The sequence below is a fragment of the Schistocerca serialis genome, chromosome 10 (genome assembly GCF_023864345.2).
Source record: "Schistocerca serialis cubense isolate TAMUIC-IGC-003099 chromosome 10, iqSchSeri2.2, whole genome shotgun sequence".
In the NCBI taxonomy this organism is placed as follows: domain Eukaryota; kingdom Metazoa; phylum Arthropoda; class Insecta; order Orthoptera; family Acrididae; genus Schistocerca; species Schistocerca serialis.
Window position 1 is genome coordinate 176,328,285 of NC_064647.1, and position 15,483 is coordinate 176,343,767.

Sequence of the window (15,483 nt, forward strand, 5' to 3'; positions counted from 1 at the left end):
TAGAAGAGCAGTTCAAAACAAACCCTGAGGAAAGCTGACGTCCAAAATTTTGTTTTTGCACGACAATGCCCGAGCTCACGTGGCAAACCACACCAAGGAACTCCCTAATTCATCCACATTGGAAATTTTCCCTCATCCACCCTAGAGACCCGATTTTGCACCAAGCGACTTCCACCTGTTTCCCAAGATGAAGAACTGGCTTGCAACGCAGTGCTTTGATGATGATGTGGAATTCCAGGTGGGTGTGACTCACTGGCTGAAGTCTCATGTGGCAGAATTGTATGACGCAGGTCTTTCAAAGCTTGTCCACCACTATGATAAGTGCCTCAATGTGTTTGGTGACTATGAGGAAAATTAGTATGTCAGTCACTCTTTCAGATGTATATAATAAATTGTATTTCTTGTACTTAGTTTTTTTTTCCTTGCCAAAACATTCCCTATTTTCTGAATAACCCTCGTATAATGAATCCAGGAACATTGTCAAACATGGTCATTTTGGTGGTCCACGTGTTATGGTGTTGGGTGGCATACTACTGCATGTACATACTGACCTGCAAATGTTTGAACTGCAGTACACTCACTGGCAACTTAAATGTGCCACTGTACTCTTTTTCCCACGTGCATCTTTTTAGGAGCCACTCAGGCCCGACTACGTTTGTGGACGGCAGTGCATGACAACACGGAATGGTGCACATGGAGGAGCTCTTGGAACGAGAGGATATTTGGTGAAGGGACTGGCCTGTCGATTTGCCCAACTTAAATCCCACTGAGTATGTGTGGGATGCACTGGGAGATGTATTGCAGCAAGTCCACACGCATCCACGACTATCCACTAGTTGCCAACTGCTATGGCAGAGGTATGGGATGCCCTACCATAAGGATTCCTTACCACCCTTGTGGCCAACATGGGATCACATTGCAGAGCATGCATTGCTGTCCATGGTAATCACATACCCTATTATGAACCTTGTCCTGCCTTTTGTAATGACCAGGGGACCATCATAAGTCACACTGATTTCAGTGTAATTATTGTCTTTGAATAAAAGCATCATTTTTTTTTCATCTCATTGTTTTCTTTCTGCGGCCTCCTGTACTATTAAGTAGCAGTTCTTTCTAGATATGGTCCAAATTTCATCAGGCTATGATCCTTGGAAATGACACACAAAGCAAAAGTTACTTTTTTCCTTAAGTTTTGCACATTAGTCTGTATCGATAGTGTCGTTACAGTATCAGTTACAGCGTCCGCATTTAGATTTCAAACACATACTGCAGCGCTATAATATGAATGAGTATAGTTAAAGAATCTTACAACTAAGTGTCTATTACTCACCAGATATGGCACTACAAGGTCCCTATGATTCCTGAGCAGAAAATCCAGCACCTTGGGACGAGGCAGCTGCTCAACTTCATGCAAATCATCTGTGAATATCCGCAGGCCTTCCTCAGGACTTCTCTCCAGCACCCAGCCGGCAAAATCGAAGATCAGATTTATGTGATCCTTGCCTGTGAATTATTTTGAAAGACATGCTATAATGTTCATGGTCCACAGTTGTCTTGAAGTTAACAATGAACTATTAGCCATAATGTGATGAACTTGTTTGTGCTATTAACTGGCTTACATCTAAAGTTTTCTGTACCTTGGATATATAATCTCCAGGCATAATCTGATTAGACAGAAGATTACCAAACGAGCGCAAAAGGGTGCCAAAATTCTACTACAAATAACAGCCCATTATGAGATGACACAATTCCCAAAAAAGCAAAATCAGGGATATTCAAGAGTTACTTTGTACCAATATCGGCCTATGATGTTAGCATGCACCCTCACAAAGAAAAAGTCGATGAGACTCCAAGCATAAGAAATGAAAGTCCTTAAATCCACCATCCAGAAGACCAAAATGGTAAGGTACGGAAGAAACCTAGAATCAAGACACCGCTTATGGAGTGAATTAGCACAACCAGAGTATGGTGATATGGGCATGTAATGAGAGTGGAGCCTGCACGAGTGTCTCAAACAAATTTTGAAAGAGAGGTGGAAGAAAAACTTTCTGTAAAAAGACCCAAAACCCATCAGATGGCTGCAATCTAGGATGACCTTGCTGCCAGGGAAAGGACAATGGGTGATGACAGGTTGTATGTGGACAGAAGGAATCATAATGATTTCTGAGGGTAGCACTCTTGGTATTTATTTGGGGCTTTAAACAAAAATTCATTTTTGTAGAATGAGTCTTTCACTTTGCAGCACACTGTGTACTGTTGTGAAACTACCAGGCAGATTAAACTGTGCGCCTAATCAAAATTTGAGACCAGAACCTTGCATTTTGTGGGCAATGCCCTTATCTACAGAGTTATCATGAGAAGGCTCATGACATGATGAAAAGTTAAAGCTGTGAAAGTACCGAGATGTCGTTGCCATCACAGCATGAACAGTTGGCCCAGCATGGGTTGCTGCTCTTGCATCAAATTTGGTGAAATTTTATGTGAGGGTCATATTGGTCAACTCTTCATCACTACACCTATTCATACTGCTGTGTATCGATGTCCATATACAAGAAAAACAAATCAAGAGAACTGAGCAGAACAGAGTGCAAGATTCGGGGGCGAACAGTACATGTGCACTTACAGTGTCAGTAGCTTTTCCAGCATGGTGAACAATAGGAAGTGACCACAATGAATCATTAGTTGCATCATTAGACAAGACAGCAGAACCAATGAGATAATAGCATTACATAAACACCCTTATGATGTCAAGTGTGCAGAATTATGTGGTAAGGTAATGGAATTTATCGTGCAGAATGCTACCACATAAAAGAGAATATTTTGTAAAATTTAATCTGTACTCTTAGGTTCCAGTCTACCGATCACCTTAAAAATGTGACATTGTGAAATATCCCACACAGTTTTCGAAATGATCATCACGCTGCGATACAGATCAGTCGCCAGTTTCCTTCCAGTCACATTCATTGGCTTGCCAACTCACAACGTACCTATAATGCTAATGTATGAAATGATGTTCTAAGAAATCCTTTCATATTCCTAGGAACATACAATGGAAGAAATAAACACAAAAACCAGAAACCAACTTTATAATCCATAATAGTACACTAAAAGTCAATCGCATGCTATGTCGAAAACAAAAGTGATGAATTTGTATTTTCCACCAAAACAAGTCATTAGGTTCAGTGATTTTCAATGGCTATCGTACACTGTCACCCAATTAGCTATGACCAACACGAATGAATTGCCAATGGTGGCAGACAGTGAAAGAGATGCTGTCATTGTAGTCCCTGAAGGGCTACTCTGCAGCAGGAAGCAGGAAGTTTTAGAGAACACCAAATTACATTAGAATGAGTGTAGCGCCAGTTAATACAAATCAGATTATATGAGGTGTCAATGAGAAACAGAGAACAAATGAAACTGCGGTGAAGTGCAGGACACAGAAAGTCATCTAAAATGTCCCAACCACACCACAAGATGTACCCTTGATGACATATGGCTTGCCAAAAATGAAGCACTGAACATGGCCTGATATTGAGCTAAAAACTTTAAAAGAAATTTCCGGGTATGTAAAAGTAAGTAAGGTTCCAGTTTCACAAACAAGACACAGCAATTACCATCAACATTTGCACAGACACACTAAGTGCAATACAGATACAGAGAAAAACAGCGATTAGAAATGATGCACAATGCAATTACTCTCTCACGAGCTGCAGGACAGCGTGAATACCTTATATCAAAATACCCAGAAAATATCTTTCAACAAAATCCTAAATTTTATAAGTAGAGTTTGGGTTTGCCCTGTATGTAGTATATAGCTTTTAATTTTGTTAAATAGTGTCTAGGGGATTTGAAATTTCCATTGTGTCCTTTCTTTTGTTTTACAAATCATTTATTTACATACTTCAATATATACCCCCCCCCCCCCCCTCTCTCTCTCTCTCTCTCTCTCCCACTCCCGCCCTCTAACTATCTATCTATCTATCTTTCTCTCCCCCTCCCCCCTCTCTCTCTTTGAATGGAGCAGTACTGACAACGATGGTGAGAGTCCGGCTTGGCCCTTTAACTCACCGAGGTGCTGTAGGTACTGGATGGTGCGCTCATGTCCATACAGGGCTGAGTCTACTTGGTCGGCCTGCTTCTGCAGCAGTTCCAGTGCCTTTCGGTGCAGGCCCTTGGTCTGGTACAGTATCACCAGCTCACTGTACTTTTGGTGTCTCCGCAGGGTCTTCTCTGTCTCCACCAGGTGACACTGGTTCAGCCTCAGCAGGGGAGCCACCAAGGCGTCGTTTGTCTGCAATAGTTGTCATAATCTTCGCATAACGGTGAACAAGTCTACGAATACTATACTGATACGATAATAGAAAATGCTGTGAGAGTTCAATTAATGGCATGAGAATGAGAAAAGACAGTCACTCAGTATGTTGAGAAAGTGGTAAGCAGAAAAACTGCACATAAACAAGGCACTGGACAATACGGTTCAGCTTTGAGACTTGTGTCCTTTGTTTGCGCCAGAACGTACTGTTACATTCAATGGGGACAGAGACAACAGGGATAAGAGGGGCATGATGAAAAAGGAGAAAGAAAAAGAAAAAAATAACACCAAGAGAAGAGGGAGAGGGGGGAGAGAGAGAGAGAGAGAGAGAGAGAGAGAGAGAGAGAGAGAGAGAGAGAGAGAGAGAGAGACTGGGAGGGTGGGAGAGGCATCGAAGAAAACGAGAAAACGAGAAGAGGGGGGGGGGGGAGACAAGATTCTCTCGAAGAATAAGGACTGATTCCGAAAATATCACTCTAATGCAGTCATAACACTGGTACAAAGCACCCTCCACCATGCGCTGTACAGTAACTGTACTGTAACTTCTAAAAATTTTTTATGTAGTCTTCAGTTGGACAACAGTGGTGATAAAGGACAAATTAAATGAGAGAATCCAATGTGAAATAGCATAAATTATATAAAAAAATTTTAACATTCTCAGAATGAGAGCTGTAAGGATGCAGATATACAGGGAGCCCACACGAAACCAGCTCCACTTGTGGTTTGCAGCATCATATAAAACAATTCAAAAAGTTCTCTGAAAATTTCTTCCAATCAGCTCCTTTTTGTTTTGTTTCAGATATTAAATAATTACCAGAAATGACTGCACTTCAAAAGTGACCTTAATATGTAGTGTGGTATGTAGAAACCAAATAACCTATTGCTCTCCACAGAAATTTCTGATATGAATTTCAAAGGGACCTGCCAGACATTAAGAAGATTAAGATGTGGTACAACAAATTGCTAGCTGATGAGAACATCAACAGATAGTCAGATTCTGGCGGAAAACACACATGTGGTGAAAAGTTAGAGATCAGAGGGATCTTCCAAAGAAACCCATCAAAGTCAGTTTGTCAAGCATCGAGAGAGCTAAACATCATTTGCTCAACAGTACAGGTGCTACATAAACAACTTTGCTTGCAGGCTCACAAAGTACAAACTGTGCAACTGTGGATGCAATGGCCTTCTTCACGCCAGATGTGCTTATGCGCACATGGGTTGAGGTAGGGTATCATCTAGACATCTTATGATTTACAAAACGAGTGTATGTAGAAGTGTATTAATTTTTCTCTACAAAAATTTTAGGTTACTTTACACGATACTGCAAACTGCAAGTATTTAAGTCTCATATTGGTTTTTAATTGCATTTGGAAATCAGGTTGGTTTCATGTGGACACCCTGTACAACAATACATGATGTAGCACTAAATCTTCTTCTAAATGCACAAAGCACAAGGGAGAAAGGAAAAGTACTGGAGGCGAGGAAAAGAAAAATAAGGTGACTGGAGACAGACACAGGTTGGAGACTACATGGAAAGAATTCTACATCTACATCTACATTTATACTCCGCAAGCCACCCAACAGAGTGTGGCGGAGGGCACTTTACGTGCCACTGTCATTACCTCCCTTTTCTGTTCCAGTCGCGTATGGTTCGCGGGAAGAACGACTGCCGGAAGGCCTCCGTGCGCACTCGAATCTCTCTAATTTTACATTCATGATCTCCTCCGGAGGTATAAGTAGGGGGAAGCAATATATTCGATACCTCATCCAGAAACGCACCCTCTCGAAACCTGGCGAGCAAGCTACACTGCGATGCAGAGCGCCTCTCTTGCAGAGTCTGCCACTTGAGTTTGCTAAACATCTCTGTAACGCTATCACGGTTACCAAATAACCCTGTGACGAAACGCGCCGCTCTTCTTTGGATCTTCTCTATCTCCTCTGTCAACCCGATCTGGTACGGATCCCACACTGATGAGCAATACTCAAGCATAGGTCGAACGAGTGTTTTGTAAGCCACCTCCTTTGTTGATGGACTACATTTTCTAAGGACTCTCCCAATGAATCTCAACCTGGTACCCGCCTTACCAACAATTAATTTTATATGATCATTCCACTTCAAATCGTTCCGCACGCATACTCCCAGATATTTTACAGAAGTAACTGCTAATAGTGTGTGTTCCGCTATCATATAATCATACAATAAAGGAACCTTCTTTCTATGTATTCGCAATACATTACATTTGTCTATGTTAAGGGTCAGTTGCCACTCCCTGCACCAAGTGCCTACCCGCTGCAGATCTTCCTGCATTTCGCTACAATTTTCTAATGCAGCAACTTCTCTGTATACTACAGCATCATCCGCGAAAAGCCGCATGGAACTTCCGACACTATCTACTAGGTCATTTATATATATTGTGAAAAGCAATGGTCCCATAACACTCCCCTGTGGCACGCCAGAGGTTACTTTAATGTCTGTAGACGTCTCTCCATTGATAACAACATGCTGTGTTCTGTTTGCTAAAAACTCTTCAATCCAGCCACACAGCTGGTCTGATATTCCGTAGGCTCTTACTTTGTTTATCAGGCGACAGTGCGGAACTGTATCAAACGCCTTCCGGAAGTCAAGGAAAATAGCATCTACCTGGGAGCCTGTATCTAATATTTCCTGGGCCTCGTGAACAAATAAAGCGAGTTGGGTCTCTCACGATCGCTGTTTCCGGAATCCATGTTGATTCCTACAGAGTAGATTCCAGGTTTCCAAAAACGACATGATACGTGAGCAAAAAACATGTTCTAGAATTCTACAACAGATCGACGTCAGAGATATTGGTCTATAGTTTTGCGCATCTGCTCGACGACCCTTCTTGAAGACTGGGACTACCTGTGCTCTTTTCCAATCATTTGGAACCTTCCGTTCCTCTAGAGACTTGCGGTACACAGCTGTTAGAAGGGGGGCAAGTTCTTTCGCGTACTCTGTGTAGAATCAAATTGGTATCCCGTCAGGTCCAGTGGACTTTCCTCTGTTGAGTGATTCCAGTTGCTTTTCTATTCCTTGGACACTTATTTTGATGTCAGCCATTTTTTCGTTTGTGCGAGGATTTATAGAAGGAACTGCAGTGCAGTCTTCCTCTGTGAAACAGCTTTGGAAAAAGGTGTTTAGCATTTCAGCTTTACACGTGTCATCCTCTGTTTCAATGCCATCATCAAAAATTGGTTCAAATGGCTCTGAGCACTATGGGACTTAACATCTATGGTCATCAGTCCCCTAGAACTTAGAACTACTTAAACCTAACTAACCTAAGGACAGCACACAACACCCAGCCATCACGAGGCAGAGAAAATCCCTGACCCCGCCGGGAATCGAACCCGGGAATTGCCATCATCATCCCGGAGTGTCTGGATATGCTGTTTCGAGCCACTTACTGATTTAACGTAAGACCAGAACTTCCTAGGGTTTTCCGTCAAGTCGGTACATAGAATTTTACTTTCGAATTCACCGAACGCTTCATGCATAGCCCTCCTTACACTAACTTTGACATCGTTTAGCCTCTGTTTGTCTGAGAGGTTTTGGCTGCGTTTACACTTGGAGTGAAGATCTTTTTGCTTTCGCAGTAGTTTCCTAACTTTGTTATTGAACCACGGTGGGTTTTTCCCATCCCTCACAGTTTTACTCGGCATGTACCTGTCTAAAACGCATTCTACGATTGCCTTGAACTTTTTCCATAAACACTCAACATTGTCAGTGTTGGAACAGAAATTTTCGTTTTGATCTGTTAGGTAGTCTGAAATCTGCCTTCTATTAATCTTGCTAAACAGATAAACCTTCCTCCCTTTTTTTACATTCCTATTAACTTCCATATTCAGGGATGCTGCAACGGCCTTATGATCACTGATTCCCTGTTCCGCACTTACAGAGTCGAAAAGTTCGGGTCTGTTTATTACCAGTAGGTCCAAGATGTTATCTCCACGAGTCGGTTCTCTGTTTAATTGCTCGAGGTAATTTTTGGATAGTGCACTCAGTATAATGTCACTCGATGCTCTGTCCCTACCACTCTTCCTAAACATCTGAGTGTCCCAGTCTATATCTGGTAAATTGAAATCTCCACCTAAGACTATAACATGCTGAGAAAATTTATGTGAAATGTATTCCAAATTTTCTCTCAGTTGTTCTGCCACTAATGCTGCTGAGTTGGGAGGTCAGTAAAAGGAGCCAGCTATTAACCTAGCTCGGTTGTTGAGTGTAACCTCCACCCATAATAATTCACAGGAACTATCCACTTCTACTTCACTACAAGATAAACTACTATTAACAGCGACAAACATGCCACCACCGGTTGCATGCAATCCATCCTTTCTAAACACCGTCTGTGCATTTGTAAAAATTTCGGCAGAATTTATCTCTGGCTTCAGCCAGCTTTCTGTACCTATGACGATTTCAGCTTCGGTGCTTTCTATCAGCGCTTGAAGTTCCGGTACTTTACCAATGCAGCTTCGACAGTTTACAATTACAATAGCGATTGGTGCTTGGTCCCCGCATGTCCTGACTTTGCCCCGCACCCTTTGAGGCTGCCGCCCTTTCTGCCCATCTAACCTAAAAAACTGCCCAGTCCACACCACACAACCCCTGCTACCCGTGTAGCCGCTTGCTGCGTGTGGTGGACTCCTGACCTATCCAGCGGAACCCGAAACCCCACCACCCTATGGCGCAAGTCGAGAAATCTGCAGCCCACACGGTCGCAGAACCGTCTCAGCCTCTGATTCAGACCCTCCACTCGGCTCTGTACCAAAGGTCTGCAGTCAGTCCTGTCGACGATGCTGCAGATGGTGAGCTCTGCTTTCATCCCGCTAGCGAGACTGGCAGTCTTCACCAAATCAGATAGCCGCCGGAAGCCAGAGAGGATTTCCTCCGATCCATAGCGACACACATCACTGGTGCCGACATGAGTGACCACCTGCAGATGGGTGCACCCTGTACCCTTCATGGCATCCGGAAGGACCCTTTCCACATCTGGAATGACTGCACACGGAGTGCACATTGGTTTTCTTCCCCTCTCTTGCCGCCATATCCCTAAGGGGCCCCATTACGCGCCCGACGTTGGAGCTCCCAACTACCAGTAAGCCCACCCTCTGCAACCGCTCGGATCTTGCAGACTGAGGGGCAACCTCTGGAACAGGACAAGCAGCCACGTCTGGCCGAAGATCAGTATCAGCCTGAGACAGAGCCTGAAACCGGTTCATCAGACAAACTGGAGAGGCCTTCCGTTCAGCCCTCCGGAATGTCTTTCGCCCACTGCCACACCTCAAGACGACTTCCCACTCTACCACAGGTGAGGGATCAGCCTCAATGTGGGCAGTATCCCGGGCAGCCACAGTCGTAGTCCAATCGGGGGATGTGTGGGACGAGCTGGCCATCCCCGACAAACCCCCATCCGGACCCCCACAGTGATGCTCATTTGCAACAGCCTCAAGCTGTGTGACCGAAGCCAACACTGCCTGAAGCTGGGAGTGAAGGGAAAGTCATAATTCAAAATTCAAGAAGTATAAAGCTAAAAGTAGCGGCTATCTTCTTTTTAAATTAATGTTCAATTACCTGAAGGTAACATTTCAGCAGAGTTGTGTCTATGATTTGCAGCAGCTGTTGTGTGGACTTGTTCATGTTGCTTCCCTCTGCCACTACATTGTCACTGTTCCTTATGTTATAATTGTTGTTATTATTCACATTGTTACCCATGGCTTTGTTTTGGACAGTGTTGCCAGCCATCAATTTAAGACGGACCTGTCAACATTTTTTGCATCTTGTAAATATGGTGATGGCACTGTAGTTTTAAATTAAATTACAACACATTTTGAGGATGTCAGATAAACAGCACACACCTCGATGTATTTCTTGAAATTTTCCCTTCATAAATAGTATTCCATGAATTTTCAGGACTACAAGCAGATTACTTCAACTTCTTGCCACGATGTTTCGGCTGACAACCATTCGGCCACCTTCAGGTGAGTGTCTTTCACTGGAGATTGCTAGTTCACATCACTAACTTTATACCAAAAATTGGTGCGGATACACACACGCAAAGGCAGCTGCTACATGAGTGACCTTTGTCAATTCTTGTGCCCTCGTCAAATATTGCTCCATCTACAACATGCAGGCATATGCACAAAAGTGATGCTAAATGTGCGCTCTCTGTTAGAATGCGCACTCATGGAGTTAAAATCCAGCTGTCAGAATTATTTAAATTAACTGTTACTGACCGTGTTGTTGGTCATAAAATTTTTTCTTTCTGAAGAAATTGAAAGAAATCACCAGGTCTCACGCCTTATCCAGTTGAAACCCGCTATCACGATTAATAGGATCTTCCGCCAAACGTATTTCTATTGATTCCTTAATGACTGAATCCCAAAAGGATCTCGTCAATGCCAAGATTTCTGTGGCAGAATAATCCATGGAACTTCCTGTGAAGATACAATGCTTGGCGATCGCTGACTTACTGGGCTGTGAAAGGTGAGTGTGGTGATCGTGCTCAATGCATCTTTAATGCACTGTGTGCATTGTCTGACCAATGTAGGCTTTGCCACACTGGACACTGGCAGAGTACTCCGGAATCTACAGAATATCTAACCTGTGTGGCAAAGCCCACGCTGGCCAGACAATGTGCATAGTGCTTGAAACACGTGTTGAACATGATCACCACACTCGCCTTTTGCAGCCCAGTAAGTCAGCCACAGACAAGCATTGTATCTCCACAAGACATCATGTAGTATACTGCCACAGATATCTTAGCCTCGGCAAGATTCTTCCGGGACTGAGTTATGAAGGAATCAGTAGAAATACGTTTGGCAGAAGATCTTATTAATCGTGATGGCAACTTTCAACTGGATTAGGCATGGGACCTTATGATTTCTTTGATTTCTTCAGAAAGAAAATATTTCATGACCAGTGACACGTCTAGTGACAGTTAATTTAATTCTGAAATCTGAATTTTAACTCCACAGTTTTAATCACCCCAAATCTGGGAATTTGTAAAAAAAAGCACCTTTTAAATTTTTACTGCTAGTATGTATAATTTAAAAATTAAAGTAAGGGACAGAATGATACTCCTGATACTAAATGTTAGGAAATGTTTACACTTTATCATTTGCTGCCTTTACGATTAAGAATGAAAGGAAAGGAGAGAGAAGCTAGCTTTTCAACTATGGGCACACATTGCTGACAGTCACTTATCATTTATAGTGTCCTATTTCTTTTTACGAGTTGTACTCCCCCCCCCCCCCCCTCCCCCCTCTCACATTCACAGAGACACTGTATTCAACAGCTGTGTAGTGGTAAGGCAGTACAAAAAACACTGTCCTTAGGTCATCGCTTCTTAACGTAATACATTTTATAATCTGGGTCACATCTCTAAATATTATTGTAGAATGGTTATTGATAGTAAAATTATTACTGAATGTATTAAACAGTTGGCATGCGTTTTTTTTTATGATAACTGTGTTCTTAAACTGTTTTCAGTGGGGTGGGGGTGGGGAATCAGTTGCAGTGACATATGAGTCAGACTATAGTTTTCTATTCTGCTCCTTTCTTTATCCACTTTCATATAACTGCACTGCTGTGAAGATAAAATGAGAACATTAATATAAAAAAGATTTAACAACAAGGACTCGATGCCCAAGACCCTGAAATCGTTCAATTCTGATACTAGTCAATTCCTAGAGAATTGATGATTCTTGGAATCGTGGAATCAGAATCAGTAGTAAGCAAAAATATTACCTATGGACTAGCTACCGGTACTCAATGGAAACTATACTTTATTTCAAAAATTACTTTGAACTTCCCAAGGATTTGCCTCCCTAAAAATGTAAAAAGTTATGTTCATAGTCCAATTTGTTTTTACTAATAACTTTCCCGAACTCTCAAGCAGCTTTTTCTACTTGATTACCTAACCACTGAAGAAGCAGTGTTGTAAAACACCTTTTCCAATACTAAATATCAGCTTAAATTTTTTATGGGCCCCACTTATAAATTAATCTTTAAAATGCAAAAATATCTGGACATTTATGAATTTTGGCCATTTGCCCAGGCATTTATTGTAGGCATTTGCCCCAACTTATAAATGTCCAGGCAATTTACACCACTGAGTATCACCATTACACATGTGCCTGCACACCATATATGGAGCAATATTTATAGAACACACGAAACTCAACAGACGTCTCTCAAATAGTGGCTGCCTTTGCACATGTGTCTCCCCGCCAAGTTTTGGTATGAAGTTCGCAATATGAACTAGTAATCTCCAGTGCTACACACTCACTTGAAGATCGCTGAATGGTTGTCAGCTGAAATATCATGACAGGAGGTTGACATAGTGCGCTGCAATCCTGAAACTTCATGAAACATTTATACAGCTTTCAACTAGTTAGAAACAACCCAGTTAAAAATTACACTGAAAGATAATGTAGTAACAGAAATGTAGTGTCAAAATGCATTTACTAAAACAGTTCAAATGGCTCTGAGCACTATGGGACTTAACATCTGAGGTCATCAGTCCCCTAGAACTTAGAACTACTTAAACCTAACTAACCTAAGGACATCACACACATCCATGGCCGAGGCAGGATTCGAACCTGCGACTGTAGCAGTCGTGTGGTTCCAGACTGAAGTGCCTAGAACCGCTCGGCCACCGTGGCCGGCTACTAAAATAATTAAACATGATACAACCAATATTTGCAAACTGTTAGTCTGAAACACTTTGTGATTTACCGTCAAAGATCTAATCATCAGTAAATTTAAGGTGTCAAATTAATATATTATATGGACATTTCTTCTATTTCATTATTCATTTTAAAGGCAGTCTATTTCAGTTTACACCAGATTACTCACTTGCATCTTCACATTAAATTAGGTACGTCCCTATAGCTTTTTTGAAAATGGCAACTGACTTTCCTCTTGCTACTCGTTACAACAAGTATAAGGAAATACAAAACCATAATTTCTTTATGATATTTATTTGTATTATGAGCCAATTATCAGTTTATAGAGGAACCACCATGCAACAAATGACTACTATTGTTAAAGTGAAAGGACAAAAAAGAAGAAGAAGAAAAAGAAAAAGAAGAAGAAGACGAATCTTTTTACCGAATATTAGTCACTTCCAATCTGAAAAGCACAATATTATGTACGTGCTTCAGGATTATGTTTGGAATAACTTAGGATGCAGTTGATGGGAACAATCATGTCAGTATACTGTGTAGAATTGTGTGTTAAGTTCTATACATCCTTAAGAAAAACACACTTCCTGAGTAACTAATACATTAATACTAAACCCTGAAAAAACCAACACTGGATAAGTATTTAGCTGGTGTTGAGAATTAATGTAGCAAAAAAAAAGCAGTGCGTTTGTGCGGCATGTTCAAAGATCGACTAAGCTGCCTTTCACTTATAACTAAGCTTTTCTACCAAGTAGTAACAGATAAATCAATTAATGAATTAACATGATTCTACTATAGTTCTAGCACTTCACCAGTAAACACCTGATTCTTTCAAAGAATCAAACTCCTATGTCTAAAGCACCTTATGATACTTTAGACATGAGTTAATGTGTTACACAGATGATGTTAGGCATGCCAGTTAGAAAAAGTTTAGAAAAAAGTTGAAATTATGTTTAAATTTGTCTCAGGTCACTGAAGTCAATACATGCTCTCACCATCAAACACTGGAAAAGTATAGCATGGGTAATTTGTGCTCTATTTTAAGCAAAACCTACTTTTTCACACACATCAATGTTTATGATGTCATATCTCCTGAACTATGTGTAGTACAATGATATAATTTTGCAAGTACTTTCACTGAATAAGTGGATACTCTCTGCAAAAAGTATTGGGAATAGAATCAGTCATAAAGAAGTAATAAATTAAAATATTATGTCAGATGAGACTGCTTTACTGCATGAACAGAGAAAACGTAATGTCTGACAAACTTTTTTTCCTTCATATTTTTGTAAGGATGAGAGGAAGAAAAAGTTTCATCAAGTTTAGAAATTGTGAGTACAGCTTGTTGGAAGTCACTAAGGGCACGTATTCTCAAATACTGGATGAATATAGCCTGGATATTTCCATGCGTCTGGGCGGTAAGGCCTGACTGCTTATGATACGAGTCAAGCAAGCTGAGCAGTCAGTGGGAACTTAGTACTCGGAAATGACAGTGGCCACGAGTGTGTGAGCTATGCATTAGTGAATATGTGTGTGTGTGTGTGTGTGTGTGTGTGTGTGCGTGCATGCGTGTGTGTGTGTCTGTGATTTTTTAAGAAGGACTATGTCCAATACCTGATAATACCTAGCGGTCTTCTTTTGATGTGCCCGCTGCCACTCAATGTGTCCTCTATGCGGTGTGCAGCAACCTACTCTATTTCACATCTTAACCTCCATTGCCATAGTATTCAGTTCAAAGACTGCTTTGATGCAGCTCTCTGTGCAAGCCTCTTCATCTCTGCATAACAACTGCAGCCTACACCCTTTTGAACCTGCTCACTGCAGTCAAGCCTGGATTTCCTTCTAAAGCTCCCCTCCACATACCTCCATTAACAAACCAACTATTCTTTGACATTCATGAAGCCCCTTCTTTTAATCAAGAAATCATAGAATTCAGCACCTCCTGATTGCTCATCCAATCTACCCATGTAATCTTCGGCATTCTTCTGTTAAGACCACACTTCAAAAGATTTGTTGTAATCCAACACGCTTTAAAGTGTGTTGACGTGTTGCCTTCATCTGCCCAATCACCACATCTGTCTCCAGTAGAGCGCATACGGGACATCATCGGACAATAACTCCAGTGTCATCCGCCTCTGTATTGACTGACAAAGTGTAACAGGTTTGGAACTCCATACTACAAAGTGACATCTGGCACTTGTACACCACAACACATGCATGTTTGCATCTCTCCATTCAACATTCTGGCTAGTTATTAATGCACCAGCATTTCACATTTGCAGTGGCTTTTCTTGCACTTACATTACCCTGTGGTCTTACAATGTTAATCACTTAAACATGTTACGTAGACAAATATATTCATGAAATTTCATTACTCTACATTTATTGTTTTTTGGTGTTACGATTTTTCCCCCTGTGTATGTTTATCTTTTCTGAATAACAATTTTTGTTATTGTCAATCAGCATTT

General features: G+C 41.4%; 1 protein-coding gene across 1 annotated transcript in view; it reads right to left on the minus strand.

Moving 5' to 3' along the window:
* LOC126424979 (vam6/Vps39-like protein) overlaps positions 1-15,483 on the minus strand; it is a 120,922-nt gene that overhangs the window by 38,412 nt on the left and 67,027 nt on the right. The window contains exons 9-11 of the mRNA XM_050087865.1: positions 9,903-10,088; positions 4,069-4,291; positions 1,331-1,503 (exon numbers count right to left, since the gene is read on the minus strand). Coding sequence (XP_049943822.1) covers positions 1,331-1,503; positions 4,069-4,291; positions 9,903-10,088 — 582 coding nt within the window. The remainder of the gene's footprint in view (positions 1-1,330; positions 1,504-4,068; positions 4,292-9,902; positions 10,089-15,483) is intronic.